General features: G+C 46.4%; 1 protein-coding gene and 1 pseudogene across 2 annotated transcripts; one reads left to right on the plus strand and one right to left on the minus strand.

The window, feature by feature from the left end:
* The first annotated feature begins 8773 nt into the window (after nucleotides 1-8773).
* On the plus strand, nucleotides 8774-12221 carry dnd1 (DND microRNA-mediated repression inhibitor 1). Of its 2 annotated transcripts, none has more exons than XM_046295481.1 (5): nucleotides 8774-9107; nucleotides 9643-9751; nucleotides 10808-11133; nucleotides 11279-11411; nucleotides 11540-12221. In XM_046295481.1, exons 1-5 carry the CDS (start codon nucleotides 9087-9089, stop codon nucleotides 12046-12048), a joined length of 1098 nt encoding a protein of 365 aa, XP_046151437.1. In that variant the 5' UTR covers nucleotides 8774-9086; the 3' UTR covers nucleotides 12049-12221. The 2 variants fall into 2 exon arrangements, with proteins under 2 accessions (XP_046151437.1, XP_046151438.1); XM_046295482.1 differs by having other exon boundaries at nucleotides 8777-9107; nucleotides 9646-9751.
* LOC123993383 lies at nucleotides 12090-17288 on the minus strand (annotated as a pseudogene).
* Nucleotides 17289-17463: the final 175 nt, after the last annotated feature.

Below are 17463 nucleotides of genomic sequence, written 5' to 3' on the forward strand. Positions count from 1 at the left end.
TGGGAAACGGATTTAACGGAGTTCTCTGATGTCCAAATGCCAAGATGTTATGTACCATCCTGTGCTGACCAACTGGGATCATGCCCGGAACTGCATGTGTTCTGTGACGCTTGGGAGCGAGCTTATGGGGCTGTTTCCTATCTTAGTGTGGAGGAAAAGGTAGGCCACACCCATGTCTCCTTTGTCATGGCCAGGTCCAGGTTCGCACCCAAGAAGCAGTTGTCAATGCCTAGGCTGGAACTCAGTGCTGCCCTTTCCGGAGCCCAGTTGGCCGCTACCTTGCGAGCCGAACTCACCTTGCCAATCCAAAGGGTCATCTACTGGAGTGATTCGACCACTGTATTGACCTGGCTCAAGTCGGAGTCCTGCAGGTATAAGGTGTTCGTCGGAACTCGCATTGCGGAAATCCAAGATCTAAAAGAAGTCCAGGACTGGAGGTATGTTGATAGCATAAACAATCCTGCGGATGACATTACTAGAGGTAAAACCCTTCATGAACTGGCTCAACCCCATCGCTGGAGCTTGGGACCACCATTCTTGTCCCAACCAGAGAACGAGTGGCCGACAGCCCCCAGGTGTGCGGCCCCTCCGCAACCAACTGAAGCTCATGAGTTAAGGAAGTCCGCCCAATGCTACAGCATCTCTACGGAACCAACAACGGCTCTCCCTGACCTAACACAATCCCAAACACTGCCGGATCTGATCGCCCCCACAAACCAGACCTCAGATGGGGTGGCTTCTATATCCACCTCCCTCGCGGCAGAGACACTACTCCCCCAGCAAGCACAAGCAGTTAGCTTCCCTGAGGAGTTAAAAGCTCTGAAAGCCGGTAGGGAAGTGGCTAAGGACAGCCGTCTTCTCTCTCTTGCCCCAGAATATGATCCAATCCTTGGAGTGATCAGAGTCGGAGGGAGGCTGCGCCAAGCAGAGGTTTTGGACCCAGATGCTATCCACCCAATTATCCTTGACTCCAGACACCCTCTTACCAGGCTCCTCATCAAGAGTTATGATGAGAGACTTCTCCACCCAGGGCCAGAGAGGGTCTATGGGGAGATGAGGCAGAAGTACTGGATAATTGGAGGACGAGGAGCTATTCGTAAGCACCAATATGCCTGCGTAGAATGTCAGAGATGGCGGGCCGGAGCTACGGTGCTCAAAATGGCAGATTTACCCCCTGCTCGCTTGCGCCTCCTTAAACCACCCTTTTGGTCAACAGGAGTAGATTGCTTTGGCCCTTTGATGATCAAGTTAGGTTGTCGTGTGGAAAAGCGCTGGGGCATTCTATTCAAGTGTCTGACAACCAGATGTGTCCAACTGGACCTACTGGAGAGTTTGGATACGGAAGCCTTCCTCATGGCCCTACGGCGGTTTATCTCCCGACGGGGGAAACCCTACGAGATCCTGGCTGACAGAGATACGAACTTCAAGGCAGGAGAAGCCAGGTTGGAGGAAGCCTTCCAAGCCATGGAACCCAGCCTCCAGGATCAGCTGATGGTCAAACAAATCTCATTCAAATTTAACCCAGGCGCTCCTCATTTTGGAGGAACATGGGAGCGAGAGATCAAATCTGTAAAGACGGCCTTACGAGTCGTCCTGGGGGACCAAACTGTCACTGAAACTGTCTTGAGGACCGTCCTGATAGAGGTGGAAGGGATTCTGAACTCCAAACCCTTGGGATATCTCTCTGCAGACATCGCTGACCCCGATCCGTTTACACCGAATATGCTCTTGATGGAATGCCGAGATGCGTCACTTCCTCAAGCCATGTATGCTGATACCAACCTCGTAGGCAGATGCCAGTGGCGACACAGCCAAATCTTAGCTGACCATTTTTGGGCCCGATTCATTCGGGATTACCTAGCAAGTCTACAGCACAGAGGGAAATGGCCAGCCTGGAAACTGGCCAAGTAGTAATGATGGTGGACCCTCAGCTGCCTCAAGCCTCCTGGCCAGTGGGCCGTATAACTAGGACCATGCCTGGGACCGATGGTCATGTTAGATCAGTGGAGATCCAGGTGAAGAACCGGACATATATCCGGCCAGTTGCCCGACTAATTCCTCTCCCTGAGATGACAGAGGACGGGGAGCAATGAGCCTTTTTTGAGGAGTGTGGAATTTAACAAATTTCCGGGGTGGCTGTAGAAAAGGCCCATGGAGTTGGTGGAATAATCCTTTAATTCATTGCCATTTACTCAGCTGGGACAGGGGCACTTTAATTAGGTCAGGTGGAAATGTCCGACAGATCTCAACTCCATAAAAGGAGAAAATTACCATTGCCTGATCTCGCTGCTTTGTCTTCCTTAACTCCATCTGATCCAGAAGTTCTGTGTGTCCATGAATCCACCACAGACTACTCAGTAAATATACCACTTTATGGTTAAAGGAATTCCTGCCTCAGTCTCATCCATTCCTCTGTCACCTGACACGTGACCACCTGTTCACCTTCACTGTCAGTCATCCTACCTGTCCAGCTACTCACACAGATTCCACTAATCTTTCAGTTACCCACAGGTTCTGTGTCTTCCTCTCAAGTTACCTTTGGACAGGAGACTTCCTCAAACACTACAATCTCAGGAGTAGAAGGCTCTGGCAAAGACTTAACAGGAGAGGTGATGGGGGTTACTGGCACACTGTTCTTCACTAGCCTATGAGCAGGGACAGGATGGTCTCTCACACATCGCCTTAGATTAATTCTATGAACAGTTTTTACAGGCCCACCCTCTAACGGCTCGACGGCATGTGTAGTACCCTGTACCTCGATCACTCTGTACACAGTAGGACCTCAAGCATCCTGAATCTTGTTTCTACCCTTAGGTCTGTGGCGTTAGTAAACCAGCTGGCCGACATCAACGGGTGGACTTTGAAGTTCAACTCTCTCCGCTGTTTTTTGTTCTGTGTACTCTCTTGCTCGTTCACTTGCCTCATTCAAACGCTCCTGGTGAACAACCAACCAGTCATGGTTCTTGTCAAGCACCTGCTCTTGACTTAACAAAGCATTAACAGGAAGGTGTGGATGGACCTGAAAAGCAGGTAGTACAGCAAGTACCCAGTGGTGAATTGGGCCTCACATTGCAGGCATACACCAACTCTGGTAACTGCTCGGGGCAACAGCGCTTTTTTTATGGAGGCAGTGTGAGCAGGAGATCATGAGCGTTCTATTAAACATTTCGCACTGAGAGATCCCCTCAGGGTGATGGTGGGTCGTGCAGGTTTTCTTGACTCGATAAAGGTTACACAACTCGGCGAAGACTTCACACTCAAAATGTATCCCTCGGTCAGAGTGCAATCACTCAAGCACCCAATACTTCATGAACCACTCCTTGAGAAGGACCCAAGCTGTAGTCTCCGCTTTCTGATCACGAACAGGGAACCCCTGAATGAACTCAGTGAAAACATCTATTACCAATAACACATTTTCACAACCATCAGACCCAGGTTCAAGGATAGTGAAATAAATCCACCACAACAACTTCAAGGGTCCGTGAAGCTAGGAAGGGTTTCATTGATGCCTGTATTTTGGGCTATGGCATTTTTGTCAGAATACATCTCTGGCATTTCTTCACCCACTGCTCAACATCTTCATACATCCCAACCCAGAAACATCTCTGTCTAAGTATGTTGTGTGCGTTCTATCCCCTGGTGGCCCATGCAATCATGTACACTTTCAAGTACTGGTCCTTTCAAGCAAGCTGGCAATAGGAGCTGGTGACATTCACCTAAATGGGTGTCCTCAATCACACAGTACAACAACCCATTTTGCTCTTTTACTCGATGCCACTGCTTCAGCGTGGACATATCTGGCTTAGTTAATCGTGACCTCTCCTTGTGAGTAGATTTGTTCTGTTTGTCCCAAACCTTCCTCAGCCCGCTGAGTGTAGGGTCATGAAACTTCTGTAACTCATATTTAGAGTAACCAGGAAGTGTTGGTGTGTTACCCTGAGACTCACTACTATCAGTAGCCACCCTGGCTTCTGAGGCACAAATCTGTCTGATCTTACAGCACTTGGCTCCTGCTGTCACTAAGTCTGGTTCTAGAGCTGTCCCCTTTCAAATGACATTGCAATCGTCATACTTGGCATGATCATTACCATGCTCAGTCTCCCCTGCAAACGGCTGCCTAGAGAGGGCATCTGCAGTTGCACTGCAGCGTCCCGGGCGATACTTGACCTCAAGTCAAACACTTCTAACTGAGCCACCCATCTTTGCTCGATGGCACCTAACTTGGCTGTGGGGTGACACAGGGGGTTGTTGTCTGTTATCACAGTGAACTTAGAGCCCAAAAGATAACCTCAAAATTTCTCTGAAACAGCCCACTTGAGGGCGAGAAGCTCAAGTTTCATACTACTGTAGTGTGCATTAAGGAGCCTCCTGCTGGCGTACGCTATTACTCTCTTCTTATCTCCTTGCTGCTGGTAAACAACAGCACCTAATCCTAAGCCACTTGCATCTGTCTCTACAATGAAAGTACGAGCAAAATCAGGATAACCTAACACAGGAGCCGTGGTAAGTTTCTCTTTCCACAGCTCAAAAGCGGCCTGGCACTCAGATGTCCATGAACCATTAAACAGTCATTTAGCTTTTGCAGGGCTTCCTTCTCTGAGGCACGCATTGACTAGGTCATGGAGAGGGCCAGCCAGTTTGGAAAACCCCTCAATTAACCTTCTGTATTAGCTACAGAAACCAAGAATCGACCTCAGCTCTTTGAGTGTACTGGGGACCAGCCACTGTTTTAAGGAGGTGATCTTCTCTGGGTCTGCCCCAGTACCCTCTGCTGAGGAAACATACTTCTCGCTGAAGGAAGGAAATGGCACTTCTCAAGCTTCACTTTCAACCCGGTCTCTTTCAGTCTCTTCAGAACTGTCTGAAGTCTCTCCGAGTGGTCCTGGAACATCTGAGAGAACACGAGTATGTCATCCAAGTATATTGACAGTATCTAAAAGACTAGATCACTCATAGTAACTTGCATGAGTCGTTAAAACGTTGCAGGCCCATTACAAACCCCAAACGGCATCCTAAGATACTCCCATAGGCCAAAAGGAGTTGTAAATGCAGTCTTGTGTCTGTCACGTTCTTGCAATACAACTTGATGGTAACAACTTTCGTCAATGGGAGGCAAAGGAAAAGCATCACATCTAGTGTTTGCATTCAGTCACCTACAGACAACACATAGACCAAGACTCCCATCAGTCTTACGCACTAGGACCATAGGGGAAGCGTATGAGGTCGCCTGGATGGCCCCCTTCTCATCTCCGCTGTTGTTAGCTAAATGTTAGTCTAAAAGAAATGTGAGATAATGTTTAGATGCTTTTTATAGTGGAGATCAAGTTCATAACTTACCTGGCTGGGCTGATGAGACAGTTGATTGCGCAGTCAGATGGAACAGAGTAAATATGCATTTTAACATCATAGATTTAGTCGGTAGTAACTGGTGGAATAGACACTGGCTGAATGCTCTTTTAACCAATCAGCATTCAGGATTAGACCCACCCCTTGTATAAAATAATATAGACAAGTGCGTGAAGGAACACACACACACAAATTATATACAAATAAAATTGTTTTAGTCACATGCGCCGAATCAACAGAGCTTACAATGAAATGCTTACTTAAAAGACCCTAACCAATAATGCAGTTTAAAAAACACAAAATAAATAAAACATTTAAGAATAAGAAATAAAAGTAACAAGTAATTAAAGAGCAGCAAATAAATGCTAAAAAAATGTGTTTAGTTGAAAATGTAATTTATATTACAGGCACACTGAGATTGTCAAGTTTAAGTTCAGTTCTAATGCCTCACCATACACACGGACGCACGTACACACACACACATTGCTCAACAAACTTCCTTATTAAACATGGGCTGGCGGCAGTGTGTTATTGTTGTCACAGTACATAGATATGTCTCTCCTGGTGAGTGACCGCTTGGTTCCACGCATATCACTATCAGGAACATCGGAGGGCGGGAGGGGGTTGTGGGTTATGAGAGGGAAGGAGAGCAAACGCATCACTTTAAAATGTGCCTCCAGAGCTAAACTTGACCAACACGCTAGACTACACACAGCAGTAGACATTAGCTGCAGTACCAACAGCCACACAAAGGAACAATGACACATGTTTTCACCTGGCTGAATTAGGCCTGTCTGCCACTGATCAGCAGTGCCCAGACACAAATCCATAAAAATCTTTCACATATGAGAGACTCTGGCTCTATACATAAGTGGCATAAAAACAAACAAAAACATTCTTACAGACTAAAGTTCTTTTAGAGACCAATTCCCAAACCCATAAATAAAATGCTGATAAATGCTTCCGACATAATAGTCTTAAAAATACATGATCAAAGTCCTGAGTGAGAAAGGCCCTGAACGCCTTCAGCACCAACTTCAAACAGCTGAAAATTACAGCATTTCTGGTTAAAGAAAATATATTTCACAGCGGTTTAGATGGTACAGTGATTATCTAGACATTGCTTGTTTTGTCACAAGCTGAAATGAGGCAAACTATATTAGAATTTTAGCAACCAGGAAATGGCGGAGTGACTTCTGCTTATTGCACCTTTAAAAGTTTGTTTCAAAGTCTTGAAGACTTGTTGGGAGTTGTGTAACAGCTGAGCAGAGCTGAGGAGATGCAGGGTGACAGGGAACAGATTGACTCTGCCCGGGGCACACCCTCAGGTTAGACTGGGAAAAGAGATCACTCCCTCCCCCTGATGTTTAGGTGAAAGAGGCGGGGACACAGCTGTGTGTGTGTGTGTGTGTGTGTGTGTGTGTGTGTGTGTGTGTGTGTGTGTGTGTGTGTGTGTGTGTGTGTGACGCCAAGGCCCTACGGCTCAGAATCTGCTGTCGCTATGCAGCTGACATGTCTTAGCAAAAGAGTGACAGTCTCCGTGACTAATTTGACTCTGAATACTTTGGGAGAAGATATTCTGGAAAGTTTGCCTCTACTTCAAAATGTACCTGCCAGCTTTTAAAACTAAGAAAGATATTTAGCTGGAAATGACCCAAAGACAGCAGCATAAAATAACAGAAGCCAACTCAGTTTTAAATGCTTTTTCTATTGAGAAGACATTAGATTTCTTCACTAACACAGTTGCCATGAAATTTACAGTAATAAAACATACTTTCAAATGGGCACAGTCCCCTGTGGCTCCCTGCTACTGCCATGTATGTGTCTCCTAACCAAGGCCAATGTGACAGGAAGCAGTTGTGCTTGCAGTGATGTAACAATTTGCAGAACTAAATCCTAGTTTGTTTTGCATAGACAAACACAATGTGTGATACAGTGCCCTGTAACCACTAAATGGCCCTGTGCTGTTGTGAGTACTGTGGGTGTGTTCCTTTGTCGCACACGTCAACACTTTATATTGCAGTAAATTACCACAGCCTTTCATGGTAAGACACACAAACGCACACAGGATGGTGCAGAGAGAAACCAAACCAGCACAAAGTGGAAAACACATTAATCTACTGTATATCCACCTCAGCATTAAGTCAGGTGGCAGGGTAGCCTAGTGGTTAGAGCGTTGGACTAGTAACCGGAAGGTTGCAAGTTCAAACCACCGAGCTGACAAGGTACAAATCTTTCGTTCTGTCCCTGAACAGGCAGTTAACCCACTGTTCCTAGGCCATCATTGAAAATGAGAATTTGTTCTTAACTGGTTAAATAAAGGTATAAAATAAAGTCCAGAAACAATGGTCAATAAAAATTGCCCTTGATGTAAATCTCATTAGCCTGAAGCAGAGCTCTTATCTGGAAGTCTAGATACAGTAATTCACTTTGTTTCATATAGATACTTCAGATAAAACAGTCAAAGAGGAAACAGGAAACTCTCCCTCTTCTCCAAATTTCCATCTCACCTTTCTTTGGCAGAGGGAAATGAACAAGCTACTCTTAAAGGCATGATCAAAAATCCATAAAAGTCATCTGAGGGTGCAATGCATTACACCACCTCAAAGACATGGCCAAAATACTCCACAGTAGCAATTCATGTTTCACCCACCACCCCCACTGTGTTGTTTTGTACCCAGACAGTCAGCCCCTGCTATCACACCGTGACTCACAGAGCAAGCAGGTTGAGGATGTTTACAGCCCACTTTTTCAGCCTCAAACGAACGGCTCTAATTACCAACGGTCTGTGGCGTGGCGCTGCACATACACAGACCCCGGACCCAAGAATTAAAAATGGATGTTACAGAGAGAGAGAAGACCTTGATGTGCAGGTGTAGTTGGTGTGGTGGGGAGTTGCTAGCAGCAATAAGGAAACACTCCTTTAATGGCAGACAGACACAGCAGCCCCAGTGACACCTGGCTACATCACACTACAAAGCAGAACCACACCAAACCCAGTCAAGCAAGCCTAACCCCATGGTCCAATCCAGCCTCATACTCTACAAAATACTACAAAACCCCATACTCCCTCCCCTCATGTACCTCCATTATATGCCATAGGCCTACAGATGAGTTACCAACAACACCACTGCAAGGATTTTAAAAAACTTTGTTGCACAATCCAGAACGACTGGCCGTGTGGAAACTGCGTTTGAGTACGTGGTCAATTCGTGTGTACTGAGAAGTTCACAAGGTCCTATTGAGAGCGTAATCATTATGATGACACATACGTAGGCCTACATACAGCAGACCGCGGGACAGGCTGACATCTTGTGAGAGAAAGGTGTAGTCGCACCCCTCTCCGTAAGGGACCAAAGTCATCATTTGAAACTTGTAGTTGTTTCGTTTAAATGTTTCATTCAGCTCAGGATTAGCGAAGGATGCACCTGTTGAAAATGCACCTAGATCTACCTGTCGAAACCCAGTGCAGTTCAAATACTTTGAGGCTTCTGCTCTAAATGACTTTCAACTACTTCGAGGCTTCTGCTCTAAATTACTTTCAACATGCACTGCTTCAAGTGGCCTTTCCATCACCATCGTCTTCAAACGTGACTAATTTAACAACCTTTGCACACGCCCCCAACATCCTCCGTGATCCAATCGATTTTTACCTATGGTCACGGGATTTCACCGTGGTACCACTAATGACTAGAAAGCAGATTCGATAATTGTTGCTACTTTTTCCGAGACGTAGGATAATGGAGGAGCGTTCAAATCAGGTAAACTGAAATAGCATAACACCGTTTTTGTTTTAAAGCGTTGTTTATTAACATGACACCGATAACTTGCCATGGACGTGTATCTAAAGCAGTTCACTAGTTGCTGGCCTTCATGTAATATGATTCACACACTGGACAATGGTGTGCAATTAATGCCTTTTGCAAGTGAAGTTTTCGAAATGTTGCTTGTTTCACAAAACATTTGCTCATACAATTCAACACCCTTAGCCTACTTATGTCAGTATCACCCGAAGTGTTTCTAGTTGTAAATAAGAGAGCCGTTCTCGGGTATTATAAAGGTCGCAAAACGTTAACTGATTCTGTAGGTTTGTTTGCTAAAGCGGTTAATTGTTTAGTATTGATCTACAAAACCCACATGTCAAGTACAGAGGCCTCTGATCAACTGCCCACTCCGTTGGATAACAAAAAAAGCACATTTTCAAAATTGGACTATATATTGACAGATTAATAATACTCTCACGACGTGTCTTCATAAAATAGATTGAAAAGATAAACGTCTCAATCTTTGTTCTAGCAGGTGTTGAACCCGGAGCGACTGAAGGCGCTGGAGATGTGGCTGCAGGAGACTGACGTCAAACTGACCCAGGTCAATGGCCAGAGAAAATATGGAGGTCCACCTGATGGTATGTATGATTGGAACCAAATGGCCAATGGTGCTGTAAATGCTCATGTTTTCAGTGGTAGGCATCACAGTTTGAGGTATCCAGTGGTGTAAAGTATTACTTAAGTTGTCTTTGGATGTATCTGTACTTTACTATATGACTTTTACTTTAATACATTCCTAAAGAAGTGTACTTTTTACTCCATACATTTTCCCAGACACCCAAAGGTACTCCTTACATTTAATGCTTAGCAGGAAATGAACATGGTCCAATTCATGCATGTATTAATTGAACATCCCTGGTAATCTGTTTCTGATCTGGTTATCCCAAAAAATATAAATTGTGCCTCTGGTTTGCTTAATATAAGGAATTTTAACATTTACACATACTTTTGATTCTTAAGTATATTTTAGCAATTAGATTTACTTTTGATACTTAAGTATATTTAAAACCAAATACTTTTAGACTTTCTCAGGTAGTATTTTACTGGGTTACCTTAATAGAATGACCCACACAATTATCTTTACTTTTAATCAAGTATGACAATTGGATACTTTTTCCACCACTGGAAGTATATTCAATGTATGAAGAACTGTAGAGTTGTGGATAATTTTGTCAAAATCTATATGCCTACTCAATCTCCTGCATGGCAATAGCCATTTTACCTAATCACTCTAATGGCACACACCTGTTGGTGAAGTGATCAGTTCACACATGGAGAACTTACTCATCTACAGTGAAAAGACTGGCAAGCCAATTGGAATTAAGGCAAATTCACCAGGGGTGTATTCATTACGTAACCATTTCAGAAGCAAACTAAAGCAAACCGTTTCTATTGAACATTCTGGTAGGTCCTTCACTGTTCCATTTGCCTCCACTTAAGAAACCTTTTGCAACAGAATCCACGTAATGAATACGTCCCTGGGCACCTCCGATGTTTGCTGATCTGTAAAGTGGAAAAAGTTCCTCCATTACCCTTCAGATTTGTAAACATCAAAAAGTTAGGAGAAAGGCTAGGGAGAGAATAACTTGCAAGTTAAAGCCACTCCTGACTCCACTGCTCCCTCTGGTGGTTAGACTGGCTTGGTGCCCCCCCTGGGCCGGGCTGTGAGGTGTTCATCAGCCAGATCCCACGGGATGTCTTCGAGGACCAGCTGATTCCGCTGTTCCGTGCGGTGGGCCCTCTCTGGGAGTTCCGCCTCATGATGAACTTCAGCGGACAGAACCGTGGCTTTGCCTACGCCAAGTACGACAGCCCTGTCTCGGCCGCTGCCGCAATCCGCTCGTTGCATGGCCGTGCCCTGGAGACAGGGGCACGCCTCAGTGTACGGCGAAGCACAGAGAAACGTCAGCTCTGTATTGGGGAGCTGCCCACCAGCACAAGGAGGGAGCAACTGCTGCAGGTCAGGAGGGAGGGAGGGGTGGGTGGTTCAGGTGGAGGGACTTGTGGGGTGGGAATGATGCATGTAGAAATGGAACATTACAAAAATAGCTGAATTTACAGTTTAGATATTTGGTCTGTGTGTAATTCTTGTGTCCCACCTGCAGGTCCTGCTGGACTTCTCTGAGGGGGTAGAGGGCGTGTCCCTGAGAGCAGGACCTCGGGAACAGGGGATGTCTGCAGTGGTGGTCTATGCCTCCCACCATGCAGCTTCCATGGCCAAGAAGGTGCTGATTGAAGGTAGGCCAGGGTTCTCATGGAGATTCAGTGTACTGATCAGCGCACACAGCTTTCTGTTAGCAGCTCTTACATTTGAAATGCTCCCATCTGACCTTTAATGTGTTCCGTTTGCTTTTTCTCCTCTGCAGCCTTTAAGAAACGCTTTGGGCTGGCCATCACTTTGAAGTGGCAGTCCTCTTCTAGGCCAAAGCACGAAGAGCCTCCCAGACCCTCCAAAACGCCTCCTTCTCCCAAACCTCCCCGCTGCTCCCTCCTCGACAGCCCCCGGCCTCCCCTGCGCCTCGCCCAGCGTCAGCTCCCTGCCTTCTCCCGGGCTGTGAGGGCACCCCCTCCCATGGTGCACACTGTTCCTGAATCCCCTAGGGAGGTGACCATGGTGCCTCCTGTGGATGCAGCAGCCCTGCTCCAGGGTGTGTGTGAGGTGTACGGGCAGGGGAAGCCCCTCTATGACCTGCAGTACCGCCACATGGGGCCTGACGGGTTCCTGTGCTTCAGCTACCGGGTGTATGTTCCGGGGCTGGCCACACCCTTCACCGGGATGGTACAGACTCTGCCCGGCCCCACCCCTGGAGCCATACAGGAAGAGGCTCGTAGAGCTACAGCCCAGCAGGTCCTCAGCGCTCTGTACAGGGCCTGATAGTGTTGAAGCACAGATCCCATACTTTGTTTTAATTATGAAAATACTTAATGTTTGGCACTCTTTTATACTTAGTAAGTAGATGCATGATTTTACTTTTATTTTGAACCACTTTTGCATGTTTCTGCACCATTGAATTGTTTCTCATAATAAAATGAGATTTGTCAAATGTCTAGCAGTTGTGTGGTATACATCTGAACTAATCAAGCAAATATCAGATGAATCTGTTTATTGGTGGGTTAAAAGAACCGGCATATTTTACCTTGGTGCTCAGACTGAAGCTGTAATGCAGTGACTTGCAACAGTATGTCTTATGTTCATTGTCCTTGAGGCTACGCAGGTGTCTGGGTAGTTGGCATAAAACCACTGCCTTTATATTGAGAGCAGCCTGGACGAGTGGAACAAATTCCACAGTTGAAGGCCACGACCCAGGGTACTGTTGTCAGGCAAAAACCATGACTTAGACATCTGCGGTCCTTTTCTTGATTTCCTCTGCTAGTTCTGCTCTCGATACGTCAATCTGAGAACCAGACCGGAGAGAAACATGTTTGAGGGGTGGTGTGTTATTCAACCAGGAAAAGCACATTGTAGACCTACCTGGCCAAGGCAACAATCAATCAATACATTACATGATCTAGCCTAAAACATTTTACACTCCCATCAATATTTTAAATTAATTCAGTGGCACTAACATATGAAGTATGGATTGTAGACTACATGTATCTGGTGCGCGAGAAGGCAGTCTTGCATAATACTGTGAATGTCCTGGGGACTAGCAACCACCTAGCGTACCAGGTATGGTAACTAATGGTGAAGGAGACCAGGTAGAGGGAGTTTGGTGTGTGACTCACCTCCTCTCAGCTGTGGACTGTTCGGAGTTTCACCACCCCGTCCTTGAGTTCCTGCTCCCCCAGGATCGCCACGAGGGGGATCCCAGAGTCCTCACAGTGCTGCAGCTGGCTCAGCAGCTTGGGGTTCTTCTTATACATCACCTCTGCCTGACAATACACACGATCATATCAGTGCTATTAAAAAGGTTCCTCTTATGAATAGTCACACGAAGCCTTTTCAGAAGTGGAAATTAACTCTACATGCACATCACTCACTGTGATTGAACACACACCTTGATCCCAGCATTCCACAGTTCAGAGGTCAGTCTGAGTCTCTCGTTTAGGAGGTTCTTCTGTGCCGAGGCCACCATGACCTGGGTCTCTGTGTTGCGCGCGGATGCCTGGGGGGCCAGATCCCAACACACCAGTCAGACACACAGGCTCTCTCATGCACTTATGAATTAACAAGACTGTGTAGAGCTGACAGTTTGATAATGCCCCTTCCTTACCTCAGCCTTCTGCTCCATGATGGAGAAGACCCTTTCGATGCCGATGCTGACCCCCACACACGGCACTTTCCTGCCCTTGGGGTCAAACATGCCCACCAGGCCGTCGTAGCGCCCGCCACGCTGCCCACGCCCTCCTCTGGTTTCTCGTCCGCCCCATTCTGGGTCGCCGCCACATTGACCGGGCCGTTCTGAGTCAGAATGGCCTCATAGATCACTCCTGTGTAGTAGTCCAACCCACGGGCCAGACTTAGGTCAAACACCACCTGGGGGAGGAGAGAGAGGACAGATTGGGAGGAAGGAACACGAGATTAATGATATGGCAAAAGGACTGCAACCTATCCGGCTAATTTCAGCTGATCATATCTGTATAACCGCTGACCCCCAAAACTATTTCTGTTAAACTAAATGCCTCTACAGAGTAAGCTGTCGATGTACAGATTACCTCAGTCATATCACCTTGGTCACCAGACAACCTCTCACCTTGTCTGTGACCTGGAAGAGCTGTAGGTAGCTGAAGAGCTGCTTCATGTCTGTGAGGCTGGCACATGCCCGCTTGCTCTGCGACATCTTAGCGTCCTGCAGTAGGCGCTCAGCTAGGTCCATTCCCCCTGGAACACACACACCAACCAGACAAGTTCAGACAGGGGAAAGATCAAAGGTCAGTCTGCGTGTGTGATCTGTCCTCACCCTGCATACTGACATATTGTCCAATCTGATCAGCTGCCTCCTCAGAGAGACCCTTCTCATTCACCATCTCACTCTGTACATCCTCCCACGACATCTATAGAGAGAGAGAATAAAGAAACAAGTCCCTATCAACTTGTTTTGCATATTAAGATATTGCTCAGGTTTATTGTTATGCATTCCATTTCCTTAACCACATAAGAGTTGGGTTGAGTGCAGTGGATTTACCTTGTCCAGTTTGTCCACTGTGGAGCAGATAGTACGGAACTTGTCATCTGGAACACCACACACTGCAAACATCCCATCTAGAATACGTCTGTCGTTCACCTGCACAGAGAGGATATTATGGTGGGGATGAGAGTTAGGAGGAGTACGTCCACAAATTCATTGCTTCAGATTGTATCTCAAGATGTTTGACCGTGGGTGCTGTATGTGTGGATGCGTCTCTGACCTACCTTGATGCGGAAGTCTCCCAGCTCCAGCTCACTCAGGATCTCGTGGACAATCTTCAGGCACTCAGCGTCTGGGATCATGGGGTCGTACTGGCCTGCAATGTCAAAATCCTGGGAGGGGGAGAGACGCACATAGAGAGCTAGAAAATGGGTCATGTATATCCACAAACACCTGGATGTAGCAGAAACCAATAACTATTCCAATGTTAAAGTTAATGTTGAAAGTCTAACACCAGGGTTTACGTTTCACCCAATAACCCGATCGCTCGGATGCTTACACACTGATAGAACTCCCTGTAGCGGCCGCGGGTCATGGCAAGGTTGTCACAGCGATAGACCTTGGCGATGTGGTAGCGCTTGATGTTGGTGATCTTGTTCATGGCCAGGTAACGGGCGAAGGGCACCTGAGAGGGGGCGGGGTCAAGGACTTGCAGACACCTGATTGGCTCACAACGTGGATAAAACCCACAAGGGGATATACAGCGGGTTTGCTTTAGGGGAATTTTGGGAATTAACTTACCAATCTGCAAGCTATCCCACTTAACAATGTATGCATCAGGACTAATACAAGGATACAGTGAGATCATATCTAAGGGACAACAGCTCTCCTCCTTGGTCCTTCAGGTCGTAGATGAGCTTAGAGTCCTCCCCATACTTTCCTGTCAACGTTGCCTACAAAATCATAGATGGGAGAAAATGGTCAACCTAAGTACATTATGTATTACAAATCGAGGGGCTAGTTCATCTCTTTCTATTCTTCATCAACGGTGTGTTTTGTGTGTGTATTTGCCACGCACACACCTTCAGCTCAAAGGCGGGCGTGTCGATGGTCTCGGCTCCGTGGCGTTTGAAACAGCGAATGATGGTGTTGAAGACTCTCTCTGATGGCCATCTGCTTAGGGTTATAGTCCCTGGTGCCCTGAGAGAGAGAAGGAGAGGGAGACGAAGAGATGGGAGGGCAAGAGAGAGAAAAAGAGTGCATAAGCAATACAACACCTAGTGATTTGGACTTTCAATAAAGACAAGTAGTAAACATATTACACAACAAGTTCTCTTAATGACCATCCACTGCCTGTGAGATGCACTCTCCATGGTGGCAGTCTATACCTTAGCAGTCTTGAGCGTGAATTGGCGTTTGCCTTCATCTCCTCCAAGTTGAGCCTTCAGCTTTAACAATTTGGCCACTTCCTCATCAATCTAGGAAAGAAACAAACAAGGTTACAAAATCAGTGTTCACCAGGACCTTAAACCGATCCTCCCCCATTCCCATTCCACCCTCCAGAATATGAGTCTTACCTGAGACACAGTCATCCCAGAAAGGGTGCGTAGAGAGCGGGCACACAATCGAGACCGATGGCCCGCCAACCCCGCACACAGACGCAGGGATGCCATACCCAGGGTATTTATTGCAGCAGGAAAAGCAACCAAAAAAAACAACCAAAAATGGCCGTTCAGGAGTGCGCCATCACATCAGCAGTACAGTCCAATAGAGAAAACATCCACCAAGACAGGTGAGGGGTTATCCAATTCAAAAGCAGGGTTATCCAGGAATATCCAGTGGAAGTGTTTGGATCCCAAGTAGTGACATGTGGAGGAGGTAGATGATGATGGACGTAGATTTGGCCCCAGCAGGGTGGTTGGCATCGAGCAGGAAGAACAGGAGAAAAATGGTGAGCAACCCTATCACTAGGGAGGAGGGCAGGCATGACGCATCATCACAACATGGAGGACAAAACATGAGATGCAGGGGTCAATCAAACCACCAAGCCTAATCACAGCCCAGAATTAAACCAACTAACTGGCCTATCACAGCCCATAGACATGGGTGGGCGCAGGACTTAACTTACCCCTGGAATCAGAACTAGGCCTATCTCTGGGCCAGACAAGCACAGGGCCGTGTTCACGAGGAACAAATCTGGATATAAAAACAAAATAATTAAACTGTGTGTCCTACTGAACACGACCTGATCCAGTGATGTATGAAGGTCTGAGCTCCAGACCCTTGGCATTCAAATCAAATTAAAAAGATAGAAACACAGAGAAAGAGAGGCAGAGAGAAACGGGTAGGGAGAGGTAGAGAGAACAATACAGTTGAGGATAGAGAGACTAAAGGTGGAGACAGACTCAGTGCAAGAAGCTCAACATTCTGCCATTGAAAGGAACTATGTATTCACACAGGCTGGAATACAAATGTACAACGATTGACCAGCCCACTAACAATTGCGCATGTTATGACAGCCATCTTGCTAATTATGCCAAATTGCAGGGAGATTGCATCATCAGCCGTGATGCCTGACAGCTATTTTTTGCTGAATAATTTGGGTCACTATGATCAGCAACCTTAGCCACGTGCATCAGAATATAATTCATTATTTACTTCGCAATGGCCATGACATGAATGCCACTTCTAATTGAACTAACGCTAGCTAGCTATTTTGCATTTCATTCATCTGATAGAGAACCGTCGAGGCCGGTGTCTTGGCACCGCTAGCTTATCGCATATGGCACGAGAGTCTACGTTTCCACCAAATGTCAATAAAACTGAACGTTGTGAATACTGACCTGCTCTTTGCTTGCTTTCTCTGTCTTTAGCTTCCGCACGACTTCTCCTTGTGTCTTAATTGCATCTTGTATCTGCGCTTTATCGGCCATGGTGTTGTGTCTTATGTCAACGAAACTAGAAGGAATATCTATGTGCTGCTAACTCTTCCTCGAAGACCGGAAGCTGGGATCCGATGATATACCTACACGTACCACAGTCGCAGTTTATTCAAGACCGCGTTTGTCAGAGCGTGATGAAACAATGTAGCAATTTAGCGCTAGTAAGTAGTACATACCAGATACACTATAAAAATCATGTTTTAGCAGAAAGACATGGAATGAAACAAAGGCACTTGCAATAAAAAGAGTTTCACACTTCCGATACGAACTATTAACTTG

The sequence above is a fragment of the Oncorhynchus gorbuscha genome, linkage group LG13, assembly GCF_021184085.1.
Source record: "Oncorhynchus gorbuscha isolate QuinsamMale2020 ecotype Even-year linkage group LG13, OgorEven_v1.0, whole genome shotgun sequence".
In the NCBI taxonomy this organism is placed as follows: Eukaryota; Metazoa; Chordata; class Actinopteri; order Salmoniformes; family Salmonidae; genus Oncorhynchus; species Oncorhynchus gorbuscha.